We start from the raw sequence: 18,696 nt of genomic DNA on the forward strand, positions 1-18,696 counted from the left end.
ATAGTGCCTTCTGAGGAACAAAATTTTTAATTTTGATGAAGTCCAATTTATCAATTTCTTGTTTTGTTGATTGTACTTTTGGTGTCATATGTAAGGATTCATTGCAAATCCAAGGTCATGAAGATGAACTCCAATTTTTCTTCAAAACATTTTATAGGTTTAGCTCTTACATTTAGGATTTTTATCCATTTTGAGTTAATTTTCATATAAAGTAGGGGACTAACTTCATTCTTTTACATGTGGATATCCAGTTGACTCAGCATCATTTGTTGAAAAGACTAGTCTTTCCCTATGAATTGTTTTTTCACCCATGTCAAAAATTAGTTGACCACAGATATATGGAAATAGTTCTACTTCACTGATCTATGTATCTATCCTTATGCTTGCACCACACTGCCTTGATTAATTTGTGATTGACTGAAGTTTAAAGGTACTGGTTTGATTTGTCCTATCTTTTTAAATGCTGAAATTCATTATTTTCCTAATCATTACAGTGGTAAATATGTAAAAAAATACTATCTATCTATCTATCTATCTATCTAGAGAGATAAGTGGTCTGAATTCCTACTAGCTATAAATTTCATTTCATTGTAAATAAACAAAGCTCTCCTACAGCATCTATAAAATTTCAATTTATATAAACTTTTCAGGAATACTATTATTGTACAAAGTGAAATATATTTGTAGTATGTAAAAAAAGACTTTTATTTTTTAAACATCTTTATTGGAGTATAATTGCTTTACAATGGTGTGTTAGTTTCTGCTTTATAACAAAGTGAATCAGTTATACATATACATATATCCCCATATCTCTTCCCTCTTCTGTCTCCCTCCCTCCCACCCTCCCTATCCCACCCCTCTAGGTAGTCACAAAGCACCGAGCTGATCTCTCTGTGCTATGTGGCTGCTTCCCACTAGCTATCTATTTTACATTTGGCAGTGTATAAATGTCCATGGCAATCTCTCACTTTGTGCCAGCTTACCCTTCCCCCACCCCATATCTTCAAGTTCATTCTCTAGTAGATCTGCGTCTTTGTTCCCGTCTTGCCACTAGGTTCTTCATGACCATTTTTTTGTTTGTTTCTTAGATTCTATATATATGTGTTAGCATACAGTAATTGCTTCTCTCTTTCTGATTTACTTCACTCTGTATGACAGACTCTAGGTCCATCCACCACACTACAAATAACTCAATTTCGTTTCTTTTTATGGCTGAGTAATATTCCATTGTATATATGTGCCACATCTTCGTTATCCATTCATCTGTTGATGGACACTTAGGTGGCTTCCATGTCCTGGATACCGTAAATAGAGCTGCAATGAACATTGTGGTCCATGACTCTTTTTGAATTATGGTTATCTCAGGGTATATGCCCAGTAGTGGGATGGCTGGGTCGTATGGTAGTTTTATTTTTAGTTTTTTAAGGAAACTCCATACTGTTCTCCATAGTGGCTGTATCAATTTACATTCCCACCAACAGTGCAAGAGGGATCCCACACCCTCTCCAGCATTTATTGTTTGTAGATATTTTGATGATGGCCATTCTGACCGGTGTGAGGTGATACTTCACCGTAGTTTTGATTTGCATTTCTCTAATGATTAGTGATGTTGAGCATCCTTTCATGTGTTTGTTGGCAATCTGTATATCTTATTTGGAGAAATGTATTTTAGGTCTTCTGCCCGTTTTTGGATTGGGTTGTTTGTTTTTTCGATATTGAGCTACATGAGCTGTTTATATATTTTGGAGATTAATCCTTTGTCTGTTGATTCATTTGCAAATATTTTCTCCAATTCTGAGGGTTGTCTTTTCGTCTTCTTTATGGTTTCCTTTGCTGTGCAAAAGCTTTGAAGTTTCATTAGGTCCCATTTGTTTATTTTTGTTTTTATTTCCTTTACTCTAGGAGGTGGGTCAAAAAGGATCTTGCTGTGATTTATGTCATAGAGTGTTCTGCCTATGTTTTCCTCTAAGTGTTTGAGAGTGTCGGCCTTACATTAGGTCTTTATTCCATTGTGAGTTTATTTTTGTGTATAGTGTTAGGGAGTGTTCTAATTTCATTCTTTTACATGTAGCTGTCCAGTTTTCCCAGCATCACTTATTGAAGAGGCTGCCTTTTCTCCACTGTATATTATTGCCTCCTTTTTCAAAGATAAGGTGACCATATGTGCATGGGTTTATCTCTGGGGTTTCTATCCTGTTCCATTGATCTATATTTCTGTTTTTGTGCCAGTACCATACTGTCTTGATTACTGTAGCTTTGTAGTATAGTCTGATGTCAGGGAGACTAATTCCTCCAGCTCCATTTTTCTTTCTCAAGATTGTTTTGGCTATTTGGGCTCATTTTGGTTTCCATACAAATTGTGAAAATTTTTGTTGTAGTTCTGTGAAAAATGCCATTGGTAGTTGGATAGGGATAGCACTGAATCTGTAGATTGCTTTGGGTAGTAGATTCATTTTCACAGTGTTGATTCTTCCAATCCAAGAACTTGGCATATCTCTCCATCTGTTTGTATCATCTTTAATTTTTTTCATCAGTGTCTTATTATTTTCTGCATACAGGTCTTTTGTCTCCTTAGGTAGGTTTATTCCTAGATATTTTATTCTTTTTGTTGCAATGGTAAATGGGAGTGTTTTCTTAATTTCACTTTCAGATTTTTCATCATTAGTGTATAGGAATGCCAGAGACTTCTGGGCATTACTTTTGTATCCTGCTAGCTTACCAAATTCATTGATTAGCTCTAGTAGTTTTCTGGTAGCATCTTTAGGATTCTCTATGTATAGTATCATGTCATCTGCAAACAGTGACAGCTTTACTTCTTCTTCTCTGATTTGAGTTCCTTTTATTTCTTTTTCTTCTCTGATTTCTGTGGCTAAAACTTCCAAAACTATGTTGAATAATGGTGAGAATGGGCAACCTTGTCTTGTTCCTGATCTTAGTGGAAATGGTTTCAGTTTTTCACCTTTGAGAACAATGTTGGCTGTGGGTTTGTCATATATGGCCTTTATTATGTTGAGGTAGGTTACCTCTATGCCTACTTTCTGGAGAGTTTTTATCATAAGTGGGTGTTGAATTTTGTCGAAAGCTTTTTCTGCATCTATTGAGATGATCATATGTTTTTTCTCCTTCAATTTGTTAATATGGTGTGTCACATTGATTGATTTGAGTATATTGAAGAATCCTTGCATTCCTGGGATAAACCCCACTTGATCACGGTGTATGATCCTTTTAATGTGTTGTTGGATTCTGTTTGCTAGTATTTTGTTGAGGATTTTTGCATCTGTGTTCAACAGAGATATTGGCCTGTAGTTTTGTTTCTTTCTGAAATCTTTGTCTGGTTTTGGTATCAGACTGATGGTGGCCTCGTAGAATGAGTTTGGGAGTGTTCCTCCCTCTGCTATAGTTTGGGTGAGTTTGAGAAGGATAGGTGTTAGCTCTTCTGTAAATGTTTGATAGAATTCACCTGTGAAGCTGTCTGGTCCTGGGCTCTTGCTTGTTGAAGATTTTTAATCACAGTCTCAATTTCAGTGCTTGTGATTGGTCTGTTCATATTTTCTATTTCTTTCTGGTTCAGTCTCAGAAGGCTGTGCTTTTCTAAGAATTTGTGCATTTCTTCCAGGTTGCCCGTTTTATTGGCATAGAGTTGCTTGTAGTAATCTCATGATCCTTTGTATTTCTGCAGTGTCATTTGTTACTTCTCCTTTTTCATTTCTAATTCTGTTGATTTGAGTCTTCTCCCTTTTATTCTTGATGAGTCTGGCTAATGGTTTATCAATTTTGTTTATCTTCTCAAAGAACTGGCTTTTAGTTTTACTGATCTTTGCTATTGTTTCCTTCATTTCTTTTTCATTTATTTCGATATGATCTTTATGATTTCTTTCCTTCTGCTAACTTTCGTATTTTTTTGTTCTTCTTTCTCTAATTGCTTTAGCTGTACAGTTAGGTTATTTATTTGAGATGTTTCTTGTTTCTTAAGGTAGGATTTTATTGCTATAAACTCCCCTCTTAGAACTGCTTTTGCTGTATCCCGTTGGTTTTGGGTCCTCGTGTTTTCATTGTGATTTGTTTCTAGGTATTTTTTGATTTCCTCTTTGATTTATTCAGTGATCTCTTGGTTATTAAGTGAAGACTTTTAAATTAAAGATACAGTTAAACTCCTGTTCTTAAATCCAGTGAAAAATGATACCTTTGGTTTATTTTGGGCGATGAATTAGAACAGGGCCAACTGGCATTAAAAGCAATTAATGTGTGAACTTTTAACTATCTTTTGTTCTCCTCAGCATTTCCCTCAATTTCCTTGACTTGAAGACCTGGAGGTAGGGGAAAATGCATCCCTAGAACATTTTTTAGCATTTCCCTAGGATTTTCCAGTGGATTTATCCATAAACATTCAATTACTATAAAAAAAAATCTAGACACCTGTATGTCTTTGGGGGAGGGGATGGAGCCGTATTTCTCCAGTTGGAAACCCCAATGACAGTCTCTCTTTGTACTTATTGTGTAATAAAGGCATGAATGAATAAAACAATCACTTGTAGCATGAGAATTATATGGAAGTTCAGGTTCCAGTTTCATCCCAGCCTCCCAAGGAAGCTTGGTTAATAAGTTTCCTTCGAATCCCCTTAACCTGTTTTCTACAAGGTAAAGATCGATCCTTGTGGCTTTCATTCTTGCCATGTAGGACCCTTAAACTTTCTGCCTCCCTTGTGATGTTGCCCTTTGAAATTGTAACAATATCTGCAATCATATAGGAATAAACCTCAGAACCTAGCAATTCTTTATGTACAGGGGCACTCTCAGTTCCTAGCAAAGCACCAAGGTTCTGCTGAGAGAAATATGAACTCATAAAGAGTGCAATAAATAAGAATGAGATGATGGTGTGAGGATAAGAACTCAAAGAACAGGTTAAAAAGAAGCACAGGCTAGATTGAGTCGTTTAACTTGTTTGGTAGTTTGATATCAAAGAGCTTCCTTTTCTTTTCTGGGTAAGAAATCTCATGTCCTCAGGCAGGAAGAGGAGAATGGCTCGGCTCTAGGCCGCTCTGTAGTTACATTTAACCATACTTTTAACCTTGTTATAGGCAGGCCAAATATTCTGGTGCCATTTTACCTATGAGAAACCTGAAGCCTAGAGAGGTAAGACTACTTTTCCAAGTACTTCTTGGCTATTTAGTGGTAGACTTGGCATTTGAACTCATGTTTCTGGACTTCCACTTTATTGCTCTTTCCATAAACTCCTGACTTAATGAGATGTGTGTGCAAGTCATAAACTTTTTACCCCAAAGGATTCAGGGTGATTTAGAGACGCTAACTGGCTGATCACTTATTTTTCTTACTAAAATATATAATCAGAGGATACAAAGTTCCCAACTAGAAAAACTTTTAAGAGTGGGTTTCCCATATAAATGTAAACTCCCCCAAAACCAATAGACCAAGATCAGATATGTTTGGAAAGCATTAGTATATTTGTCATTCTCAATTAACAGGAAGTTGAGCTTGTGAGAAACACATAAGTACATTATATCTATCAGGCCAAGTGGGTAATTTAAAACTGTCACATATATCCTAGTAATATGATGCTATAGCATTTCCTGGCTCAGGGCCAGTTGATCCCAGAGTGGCCTGAATATCCTGCTTTTTGTCAAGAAGAGGCAGCTCAAGGATGCCAAAACTTGCTTTGAAATTTCACCCAGTTCTAGAATCAAAATGTTTTTCCTTATAAAAAGAATATCAGAGAGGGTTTGGAGATGAACTTTAAATGAATTTATTAACACAAATGTTTGATGAAACCAAAATTGGTGAAACAATTTTCATATCTTACCTTCCATAGCTTTTTTTTAAAAGAATGTGATCATTTTATTATTATTATTATTTTATTTATTTTTTTGGCTGCATTGGTTCTTCGTTGCTGCACACAGGCTTCCTCTAGTTGTGGTGAGCGGGGGCTACTCTTTGTTGCGGTATGCGGGCTTCTCATTGCGGTGGCTTCTCTTGTTGCGGAGCACGGGCTCTAGGAACGCGAGCTTCAGTAGTTATGGCACGTGGGCTCAGTAGCTGTGGCCCGAGGGCTCTAGAGCGCAGGCTCAGTAGTTGTGGCACACGGGCTTAGTTGCTCCACAGCATGTGGGATCCTCCTAGACCAGGGATCGAACCTGTGTCCCCTGCATTGGCAGGTGGACTCTTAACCACTGCATCACCAGGGAAGTCCATTTCACAGATTCTTGATCAACCAAAGCATGTTATTAATCAGTACTGCCTGTTACTTTTGGATACGCTTTGTTTCCCAAGATACACTGTAAACAAAACAGGAGCCCAGTACTTACTAAACCAATCATGAAACTCTTTACCAATACCTTCCTAATATAACTAGAACGTTCTTCTGGATGTGATTGTTAATGGAAAAGGTTGTTTTAAATGAGCCTGAGAGCATTTATTAAGACACAAAAGGTTGAAAATATTTGACTACTAGATAGTTAACTGCAGGGGAGACAATTAAGAAAAAAATATATCAATTATATTGTAAGAGCAAAATTCTACATTTAGGCCCAGAGAATATTTTAATAGATCACTAACATCTAGATCATCAACATCTACTGAAAAAGAATTTCCTTTGCCAGAGCTTATTCTAGAGCAAGCAAATTATCAGAGTAATAGAGATTGCTTTGTAAAGCAGTTAAAAAGCTTCAAGTAGAAAGCACTTTCACACTCCTTCATGTATTCAAGTACTGTGTCAGATGTCTGAACACTCTTAGGCTGGGTAGCCTGTTGGTTTTCTGTCTGCTACTGGTCTCACACATACAAAAAAGTAGTCATCATTGTGCTCATATATGATGGCAATGTTTCTTAGAATCATAATGGGGGGAAAGCCAGTCAGTCCGGAATACCGTGTAAAAGGTGTAAAAAGGACCTTGCCAAGGCCAGTTTTAGGCAAAATTCACTCTTGTTCGCATCATCTCTTTTGTTATTACTCAGTTAAAGGGCATAGAGCACTGTGAATTTACTCAGTCCTTCATCTGCAGTCAACGCTTACCTGTTCAGGGAACCATTTCTTCTAGGCCCTGCTTTCTGATAGATGCTAGTGTTCACATATAATGAATGAAACTATGTGAATATGTTAAAAACATAAATATGTTATCACTTTTAGGCAAGAAAATTTTAGTGGTGGCCTTCTAAAGATAATGATACAACACAAAGGGACTTGTTTAACTTGAAAATTAAAGGAAAGAGGGCTTGCGGGCTAATGAAGACTTTCAGTACTTACACTGTATCTCCACCCGACAGACTTTTGATATTTATTCACTCTTACTCGCCTCCCTATTTCAGGTAAAGGGGTCTGCAAAGCCAAGAACAAAATGTTATTAAACCCACTGGTACACTCTGAAAATGATTTATTCTTAAGTGCTTTGTGCTCTTCTAGTACTAAATGGAAGAGTAACAAAATATTATTCCTCTCTCAATTTTTACTAATAGTTTTAATAAAAAATCAGATTCTAATATATACAGAAACTTGGCACCAAATTCATAGTAACAAATTTAACTGCCATTAATGGTATATTACAATTTGATGTTAGTAAAGTGCTATTTCCCCTAAAAAATAAACAAGGTAATTGACACTATCTATGGGCTGAACATGAGTTTTAACTATTTCAAGTTAGAGTATCTGAAATGTAGATTGTGGGTCAAAGTCTCTCAAGTTAAAAAAAAGGAAATAAGTATTTTAGAGAGTCTCACTCAAAAAGCACCAGGCTGATTATTTGGAAGTCATGGTTTATAGGGCAAAATAAATCCACAAAACCTCAAAATTCACTGAAACTCACGTTGGTTTGCAACATTTGACATTTACTGGCAAAACAAAAAGCATGCAACTCTTTAGTTTCAGCAATTCACTTCCTGCACAAATTGGAAAAGAAAAGTTTATGGCATTGATAACAACTCAGTCAACATGTACAATTTTTCAGATATAATATTTGAGAATTTTCCTTTAGGGTGTAGTGAAGTGAATATGTTTTGACCTTTGCTATGCTCATGCTAATATTATCTTGAGAAAGTGAGGCACTCATGCTAAAGAAAGAGGACAGAAATCAGGGCTTAACAAATTCTATGACAATATGTTATGAACCACGACACAGCTTTATGAATGTTAGCAGGAACAGTGCCAATTAAACTGTCTATCTTGCGCATCTGTCAGAAAATACATGAAAAATGTGCATCTCAGACAAGTTCTTTTCCTTCTACCTGTCATTGAAAATCTAGTGTCCTCAACTCTCAAAACGAATGGTTGGGGAGGGAAAGAAATAATGATGAAACAGAGGGTTAACACAACATTAGAGGAAATCGACTTTTTACTATCCCTGGAAACAGATAATCAACTAGAAATAGACAGGAGTACAGCTATTTTTTCATTTTTACAGAATACTAAAATATATAGCACTTTCATTGTGAATAAAAGTTTTTTATGTGTAAATGTAATAAATAATAAAAATAATATACTAATGATAGAAATAATATTAAATTATAAATATAATAAATGCAGATTAAGATAATTATATATAACAATGATGGAAAAAACAAATACAATATTTTCTGAGCTGTTTATCACAAGACCATAGTCCACTAAGGGAACAGAATACAGATAGGAGGTAATATTACCTTACGAGCATTCATCACTTTAACAGCTGTAAGTGCACCAGTCTTTTCATGGAGTCCCTGAAACACAGGATAGTAATAAACATCAAATGCTGGCTATATAATCTAGCAATCAAGAAGTAAACAAAGTAAAAAATATTAAAATTAAATAAGGTTAAACATTGTAGCCTATTGTGAAATATAAAATATTATATAGAGATTAACTATAAGGTATTATGTAGAGAACAGAAATATTAAATTATGAACATTTTAAAGAAACCCCAACTATGTCACTCAAAAAATCAAGCAAATTTATGCAGTTTGCTTTTTATGTTTTGATTTGAGTAGTGGACATGATTGGCCATTTGAAGGCATTGCTTTCTTAGTATCTTTAATCTAGGTTTACATGGCACTGAAGCACCCAGATAAAAAGTAAAAATTTCAGACTGGAGATAGGGAAAAAGGAAATGTTTTATTGAACATTTTTCCAACTGATTATGTGGTGCTATGCAGACAGATATTTCTATTGAACACCTCTTCACATACTAAAAAAGTTTTTTCCATAATGATCACAGATAAGAGTGATACATAATTAATTCAATGGCCTTTAAACCATTTAGTGTGCCCTCAATCATATGAACCAAAAATATTTATGAACAGGAGTTCTGAAGGATTCTTTCTTATTGAAAACACTCTGAGTTCTAAGTACTTGGACTTAGAAAATGTGAGTACAAGTTACAGGTTTATAATTTTCAAAAATGAACTCAGAGGTTTGGAACAAGAGTTCTTGTTTTGTGGCTGCTGCCTTTTAAAATATTTCAAGCTGTAGTCATAGAAAAAAATCAGTCTGATATTGATATGAGTAAAGCTTGAACTTGAAACAGAATGCCTTTTATGATAGTTCTCCAGCAGATTTGATTCTTCAGCTGTACTGGGTTAGACAGTATCTCCACAGAATTCAGGTTCACCCATAACCTCATATTGTGATCTTCCTCGAAAATAGGGTCTTTGCAGTTGTTATCAAGTTAAATGAGGTCATACTGGATTACAATGGTCAATGACTAGTATGTTTATAAGAGAAAAGGGAGGGATATTTGCACACACACACACACACACACAAAGGGAAGATGGTCATATGAAGACAGGAAAAAAGTGGAGTGATGCAGCTATGAGTCAAGGGATGCCAAGGATTGCTGGCAACCACTAGAAGCTAGGAAGAGGGAAGGAAGTATTCTTCCCTAGAGCCTTCAGAGGGAGAATGAATCTACAGACTTATAGTCTTGAGAACTATAAGAGAATAAACTTCTGTTTAAAGCCACCTAATTTGTGGATTTATTACTGCAACTGTAGTAAACTAATATAGGGGCAAAAAAAAGGACTGTCACTAGTCACAGATCTCATGTGAAAAACAGCCACACTTTTTAACTTATAGAATGATCAAATGAGGGATGGTATTTCTGTATAATATTTTAAATATCTTGGGTAACCTGTCAAGTGAGTAACTATGCAAAAGATCGAGATTCCTTGATTTCAGGACAGTGATACTTAAATATATTGTTAGTTTGTTGTTAAACCTCTCTTATAAAGCATATGCTTTGAAGTATATGAATACTGTTTTTAGATGATTCCTACAAGTTTTCTCATCAAAATAAAGCCAACTGATCAAAGAAGCTCAAAAGAAAAAGAATCCCACTCTACCATTACTATCAATGTTACATGCTACATGAGTGTCAAAATTCCATTTTATCCACTGATATGTTTGATAGGATTTAATCCCATACATTTAAGGTTACTTCAATCCTATTGATCAAGCCACTGTTTGTAAATGAAGCCATGTGTCAGAGATGGATCAGAAGACTTTCAAGGAAATACAGTAACTCTAGAAACACCAGCACTTTGATTTAACTCCAGTTCATGCCTAAGAACTAGCATTAAACAGCTATACTGGTTAGATTGTTGTAGCACTGATGGGGAATGGCATGGATTGTTGGTTTCACTTTATGGAGTCGTGCCTGTGAGAGTCAGGTCAAGGTGTTTTGTGTTCAGTTGTGTCCTCCAAAAAAATATGCTGAAGTTGTAACCACTGGTACCTGTGGGTGTGACCTTTTCTGAAAATAGAGTCTTTGTAGATGTAATCAAGTTAAGATGAAGTCATACTCAATTAGAGATGGCCCTAAAGCCAATAACTAGTGACCTTATAAGAAGAGGAAAATTTAGACACAGATACCCAGGGAGAACGCCATGTGATGACAGAAGCAGAGATTGGACCAGTGTGTCTACAAGTCAAGGAAAACCAAGGATTGCTGGCAATCGCCCAAAGCTAGAAGAGGCAAGGAAGTCTTCCTCCCTAGTGCCTTCAGAGGGAGAATGGCCCTACAGACACTTTGATTTTGGAATTCTAGCCTCCAGAATTGTGAGGGAATAAATTTCTTTTTTTTAAAGCCATCCAGTTTGTGGTAATTTGTTACAGCAGACCTAAGAAACTAGTACACAAGGCTAGAAGGATAGAAACTAAGCAAAGGAGTAGGGCTGGACTTGGGATACAGTTCAGAAACTAATGATCAAGGTATAAGGAAATGTCTAGGATCAGGCGAGCAGTTTCGGGTGGAGCATGACAGCTACCAAAGACTAGAATTTTTAAAGGAAAGGAAAATGTTGTAGGTTATTGACTGATCAGAGAAAAGTAATTAATATTTTAGATATTAACCCCTCATCAGATAGATGATTTGTAAATATTTTCTCTCATTCTGTAGGTTGCCTTTTCATTTTGCTGATTGTTTCTTTTGCTGTGCAGAAGATTTTTTGTTTGATGTAGTCCCACTTAAGTTTTTTTATTTTGTTGCTTGTGCTTTTGGTGTCATATCCAAAAAATCCTTTCCAAGATCAACGTCAAGAAGATATTCCCCCTATGTTCTCTTCTTAGGAGCTTTACAACTCCAGGTTAAGTCCTTAGCCCATTTTGTGTTAATTTTTGTAAGTGGTGTAAGATAGGGGTCCAATTTCATTCTCTTGCATGTGGAAATTTAAATATGTTGGAGAGTCCCACATTTATTTACAGCTCTGGGAGAAAATATATATAAATATTTTAATCTATTTAGCCCCATCATGACGTAGAAAGTATTGTTTTTCTAATTATTCCCATAAACACTTTTTAGTCAAATTTTACTCACATCTGTGTGCACAAATACAACATGTTGGAAACTGGTTCTCACACACCCTTTAGAGGAGTTAAAATGTTTACTTCCTTGATTCTAAGAGGTTTTTGTGAGCCAAAATACTATCCTGTGCAACACAAATATTCGGCTTGTTAGCAAAGGTATTAGCCATATATTGCATTATTTGATCTATGGTTAGTAAACCACAAAAGTTTTTAAAGTCTGGAATACACAGCCATCATACTCATGTCACATATTAGTGAGATAACTGAATATCTTTAAAAGGTGCCACCAATTGCCATAGAACAGAGAAAATCAACTTGATTCCATCCTCATTATCTGGGATTTATTCTCTCACTTGAAAACTGCACAAAATTATTTTGACAGACAAGGAATCCTAATGTGGGGTTTAAAAAACATGCTCACTGTGTCTATAGAGGAATTAAACCCCAGATCTTGGAACCATATATGGGGTTAATATGCCTAACCATTATGCAAGCTTCCATAGAAGTCTAGAATATCCAGATAATAGATAAATGGAAAACTGCTTCCTGTTAACTTAGTATTTCAGAGACTATCTTTTGTATCTGGACTTTTAGACTATTTTTATTTTAAATAATAATTTCAGACTTAGAGAACAGTTTCAAAGACAGTAAAAGAGTGTTCCTGTATATCCTTCACCCAGCTTCTTTTAATGTTAACATCTTATATGACCATGGCACAATTGTCAAAACTAAGAAATTAATATTGGTCTAATACTCTTAACTGCATTATAGTATTTATTAGGATTTCCTCAGTTTTTACACTAAAGTCCTTTTTGTAGGACTTGCATTGGGAACCTGCATTCCATTTAGCTGTCATATCTCCTTAGGCTCTTGCAATCTGTGACAGTTCCTTAGTCTACTTTTCTATTTTTCATGAACTTGAGACTTTTCAGGAATACTGGTCAAGTATTCTATAGAATGTCCCTCACTTTGGGTTTGTCTGATGTTTTCTCATGATTAGACTGAGGTCATGGGTTTGAGGAAAGAACACCACAGAGGTGAAGTGCCTTTCTCATTACATCATGTCAGGAGTACATGGTATAACCATGACTTATCACTGGTGAAGTTAACCTAGATCACTTGGTTTAAGTGATGTCTGCCAGGTTTCTTTACTGTAAAGTTACTATTTGCCCCTTTCATACTCTATTCACTCTATCAATCAGAAGTGATTGATGTTGCTTTTGAAGAGGGATAACACTATTCTTGAGCATTTATCTAAAGAACATAGAAGTCATCTTGAGATAAACAATATTTGTTCAGTGGTGCCATCTTGTGGTTCACTGACTACATAGAAGCTGTTTTGTGATCTTAGCTGAAGGTCATGTTGTCATAAACAGATTGTCTCCCAAATGAGATATTGAACCAGCACCAGCAAATTCAATTTCTAGAATGTGCCTTTTATCAATTACAATGTATGTTTTATGAAAATTTAAACACCATTTGTTGAAAACACACATAGAGAACGCTAAGAAAGGAGTTTGGCTTTGAATTCTAGATTGAATGTTAAATAATCTCATATTTCCCACTGGTCTTAGTGACAATTATACAGGAAAATCACAAGGAAAACCTTAAACTATAAATGTGGGTTTTTTGGGTCTGATTTTCCTACCATCAATAATTCCAATAATATCATGCAGGAGGTACTAACTGCACTGGATTAGCAATGCTCCCTTAAATAGAGTTTGTGTGCAAAGAATGACCTTTTAATTCTCAAGCATCACAGAGCAAGAAGAATATTTTCCTAGCTCTCAATCCTACCATAAGAAAAGAAGCCCTCTCATATTTTTAAATTAATTTTTATTGGAGTATAATTGTTTTACATTGTTGTGTTAGTTTCTGCTGTACAGCAAAGTGAATCAGCTATACGTATACATATATTCCCTTTTTTCTGGATTTCCTTCCCATTTAGGTCACCACACAGCACTGATTAGAGTTCCCTGTGCTATACAGTAGGTGCTCATTAGTTATCTATTTTATACATAGTAGTGTATATATGTCAATCCCAAACTCCCAATTCACCCACCCCCCTTTCCCCCCAGTATCCATACATCCATTCTACGTCTGTGTCTCTATTTCTGCTTTGCAAATAAGTTCATTGGTATCATTTTTCTAGATTCTATATATAAGCGATATTACACAATATTTCTTTTTCTCCTTCTGACTTACTTCATTCTGTATGACAGTCTCTAGGTCGATACACATCTCTACAAATTGCACAATTTTGTTCCATTTTATGGCTGAGTAATATTCCACTGTATATATGTACCACATCTTCTTTTTTCCATTCTTCTGTTGACATACATTTAGGTTGCTTTCATGTCCTGGCTATTGTAAATAGTGCTGCAATGAACATTGGGGTGGATGTGTCTTTTTGAATTATGGTTTTCTCTGGGTAAATGCCCAGGAGTGGGATTGCTGGGTCATATGATAGTTCTACTTTTAGTTTTTTAAGGAACCTCTATGCTTTTATCCATAGTGGCTGTATCAATTTACATTCCCATCAACACTGCAGGAAGGTTCCCTTTTCTCCACACCCTTTCCAGCATTTATTGTTTGTAGATATTTTGATGGTGGCCATTCTGACCAGTGTCAGGTGATACCTCATTGTAGTTTTGATTTTAATTTCTCTAAAAATTAGTGATGTTGAGCATACTTTCATGTGTTTTTTTGGCCATCTGTATGTCTTCTTTGGAGAAATATCTATTTAGGTCTTCCACCCATTTTTTGATTGGGTTGTTTTTTTGATATTGAGCTGCATGAGCTATTTGTATACTTTGGAAATTAATCCGTGGTCAGTTGGTTTGTTTGCAAATATTTTCTCCAATTCTGAGGGTTGTCTTTTCATCTTGTTTATAGTTTCCTTTGGTGTGCAAAAGTTTTTAAGTTTCATTAGGTCCCATTTGTTTATTTTTATATTCATTACTCTAGGTGGTGGGTCAAAAAAGATCTTGCTGTGATTTATGTCAAAGTGTTCTGCCTATGTTTTCCTCTAAGAGTTTTATAGTGTCTGGCCTTACATTTAGGTCTTTAATCCATTTTGAGTTTATTTTTGTGTATGGTGTTAGGGAGTGTTCTAATTTTATTCTTTTATGTGTAGCTGTCCAGTGTTCCCAGCATCATTTATTGAAGAGGCTGTCTTTTCTCCATTGTATATTCGTGCCTCCTTTGTGAAAGATAAGGTGACCATATGTACATGGGTTTATCTCTGGGCTTTCTATCCTGTTCCATTGATCTATCTTTCTGTTTTTGGGCCAGTACCATACTGTCTTGATTACTGTAGCTTTGTAGGATAGTCTGAAGTCAGGGAGCCTGATTCCTCGAGCTCCATTTTTCTTTCTCAAGATTGCTTTGGCTATTTGGGGTCTTTTGGGTTTCCATACAAATTGTAAAATGTTTTGTTCTAATTTGGTGAAACATGCCCTTGGTAATTTGATAGGGATTGAATTGAATCTGTAGATTGCTTTGTGTAGTATAGTCATTTTCATAATATTGATTCTTCCAATCCAAGAACATGGTATATCTCTCCATCTGTTTGTGTTGTCTTTAATTTCTTTCCTCAGTATTTTATAGTTTTCTGAGTACAGGTCTTTTGCCTCCTTATGTAGGTTTATTCCTGGGTATTTTATTCTTTTTGTTGCAACGGTAAATGGGATTGTTTCTTTAATATCTCTTTCTGATATTTCATTGTTAGTATATAGGAATGCAAGAAATTTCTGTGCATTAATTTTGTATCCTGTTATTTTACCAAACTCATTGATGAGCTCTAGTAGTTTTCTGGTGGCATCTTTAGGATGCAAACAGTGACAGTTTTACTCCTTCTTTTCCAATTTGGACTCCTTTTTTTCTTTTTCTTCTCTGATTGCCATGGCTAGGACTTCCAAAACTATGTTGAATAAAAGTGGTGAGAGTGGGCATTCTTGTCTTGTTCCTGGTCTTAGAGGAAATGCTTGCAGTTTTTCACCATTGAAAATGATGTTTCCTGTGGGTTTGTAATATATGGCCTTTATTATGTTGAGGTAGGTTGCCTCTATGCCCACTTTCTGGAGTGTTTTTATCATAAATGGGTGTTGAATTTTGTTGAAAGCTTTTTCTGCATCTACTCAGATGATCATATGGTTTTTATTCTTCAATTTGTTAATATGGTGCATCACATTGATTGATTTGTGTATATTGAAGAATCCTTGCATCCCTGGGATAAATCCCACTTGATCAGGGTGTATGATCCTTTTAATGTGTTGTTGGATTCTGTTTGCTAGTATTTTGTTGAGAATTTTTGCATCTATATACATCAATGATATTGGCCTGTAATTTTCTTTTTTGGTGATACCTTTTTCTGGTTTCATTATCACCATGATGGTGGTTTTGTAGAATGAGCTCAGGAGTGTTCCTCCCTCTGCAAATTTTTGGAAAAGTTTGAGAAGGATATGTGTTAGCTCTTCTCTAAATGTTTGATAGAATTCACCTGTGAAACCATCTGGTCCCAGACTTTTGTTTGTTGGAAGATTTTTAATCACAGTTTCAATTTCATTACTTGTGATTGGTCTATTCATATTTTCTATTTCTTCCTGGTTCAGGCTTGGAAGGTTGTACCTTTCTAAGAATTTGTCCATTTCTTTCAGGTTGTCCATTTTTTTTGCATATAGTTACTTCTAGTTGTCTCTTATGATCCTTTGTATTTTTGCAGTGTCAGTTTTAACTTCTTTTTTTTCATTTCTAATTTTGTTGATTTGAGTCCTCTCCTTTTTTTCTTGATGAGTCTGGCTAATGGTTTATCAATTTTGTTTATCTTCTCAAAGAACCAGTTTTTAGTTTCATTGAAATTTGCTATTGTTTTTTTTCATTTCTATTTCATTTATTTCTGCTCTGATATTTATAATTTCTTTCCTTCTACTAACTTTGGGTTTTATTTGTTCTTCTTTCTCTAATTGCTTTTGGTGTAAGGTTAGGTTGTTTATTTGAGATTTTTCTTGTTTCTTGAGGTAGGATTATATTGCTATAAACTTCCTTCTTAGAACTGTTTTTGTTGCATCCCATAGGTTTTGTGTTGTCGTGTTTTCATTGTCATTTGTTTCTAAGTATTTTTTAATTTCCTCTTTGATTTCCTCACTGATCCACTGGTTATTTAGTAGTATATTGTTTAGCCTCCATGTGTTTATGTTTTTTACAGTTTTTTTTTCTGTAATTGATTTCTAATATCATAGTGTTGTGGTCAGAAAAGATGCTTGATACGATTTCAATTTTCATAGATTTACTGAGGCTTGATTTGTGACCCAAGATGTGATCTATCCTGGAGACTGTTCTGTGTGCACTTGAGAAGAAAGTGTATTCTGCTGCTTTAGGATGGAATGTCCTATTAATATTAATTAAGTCTATCTGGTCTAATGTGTCATTTAAGGGTTGTGTTTCCTTATTAATTTTCTGTCTGGATCGTCTGTCCATTGGTGTAAGTGGAGTGTTAAAGTCCCCAACTATTATCGTGTTACCGTCGATTTCCCCTTTTATGGCTGTTAGCATTTGCCTTATGTATGGAGGTGTTCCTATGTTGGGTGCTTAAATATTTACAATTGTTATATCTTCTTCTTGGATTTATCCCTTGATCATTATGTAGTGTCCTTCCTTGTCTCTTGTAATTGTCTTTATCTTAAAGTCTATTTTTCTGATATGAGTATGGCTACTTCAGCTTTCTTTTGATTTCCCTTTGCATGGAATATCTTTTTCTATCCCCTCACTTTCAGTCTGTATGTGTCCCTAGGTCTGAAGTGGGTCTCTGGTAGATAGCATATATATGAGTCTTGTTTTTGTATCCATTCAGCCAATCTGTGCCTTTTGGTTGGAGCCTTTAATCCATTTACATTTAAGGTAATTATCTATATGTATGTTCCTATTATCATTTTCTTAATTGTATTGGGTTTGTTTTTGTAGGTCTTTTTCTTCTCTTGTGTTTCCCACCTAGAGAAGTTCCTTTAGCATTTGTTGTGGAGCTGGTTTGGTGGTGCTGAATTCTCTTAGCTTTTACTTTTCTGTAACGCTTTTGATTTCTCCATTGAATTTGAATGAGATCCTTGCTGAGTAGAGTAATCTTGGTTGTAGGTTTTTCTCTTTCATCACTTTAAATATATCTTGCCACTCCCTTCTGGCCTGCAGAGTTTCTGCTGAAAAATCTGCTGATAAGCTTATGGTGATTCCCTTGTATATTATTTGTTGCTTTTCCCTTGCTGCTTTTAATATTTTTTCTTTGTATTTAATTTTTGATAGTTTGATTAATATGTCTCAGCATGTTTCTCCTTGGATTTATCCTCTATGGGACTCTCTGCACTTCCTGGACTTGGGTGACTATTTCCTTTCCCATGTTAGGGAAGTTTTCAAGTATAATCTCTTCAGACCCTTTCTCTTTCTCTTCTTCTGGGACCCGTATAATTCAAATGTTGTTGCATTTAATGTTGTCGCAGAGGTCTCTGAGACTGTGCTCAATTCTTTGCATTCTTTTTTCTTTTTTCTGCTCTGCAGCTGTTATTTCCACCATTCTATCTTCCAGCTTACTTATCCATTCTTCTGACTCAGTTATTCTGCTATTGATTCCTTCTATTGTATTTTTTGTTTCAGTTATTGTGTCGTTTATCACTGTTTGTTTGTTCTTTAGTTCTTCTAGGTCCTTGTTAAACATTTCTTGGATCTTCTTGATCTGTGCCTCCATTCTATTTCCGAGATCTTGGATCATCTTTACTATCATTACTGTGAATTCTTTTTCAGGTAGCTTGCCTATTTCCTCTTCATTTATTTGGTCTTGTGGGTTTTTTATCTTGCTCCTTCGTCTGTAACATATTTTTATGTCTTCTTATTTTGTCTAACTTACTGTGTTTGTGTTCTCCTTTCTG

At 35.3% G+C, this 18,696-nt stretch overlaps 1 protein-coding gene across 4 annotated transcripts in view; it reads right to left on the bottom strand.

Moving 5' to 3' along the window:
- NRK (Nik related kinase) overlaps positions 1-18,696 on the bottom strand; it is a 163,396-nt gene that overhangs the window by 78,578 nt on the left and 66,122 nt on the right. For all 4 annotated transcript variants that reach the window (XM_089904240.1, XM_089904242.1, XM_089904241.1 and 1 more), the window contains exons 3-4: positions 8,647-8,703; positions 7,259-7,330 (exon numbers count right to left, since the gene is read on the bottom strand). In XM_089904240.1, the coding sequence (XP_089760366.1) occupies positions 7,259-7,330; positions 8,647-8,703 (129 nt within the window). The remainder of the gene's footprint in view (positions 1-7,258; positions 7,331-8,646; positions 8,704-18,696) is intronic.

This window comes from Delphinapterus leucas, chromosome X (genome assembly GCF_059928025.1).
Source record: "Delphinapterus leucas isolate spDelLeu-1000000601 "Yukka" chromosome X, BTC_Dleu_Yukka2, whole genome shotgun sequence".
Lineage (NCBI taxonomy): Eukaryota > Metazoa > Chordata > Mammalia > Artiodactyla > Monodontidae > Delphinapterus > Delphinapterus leucas.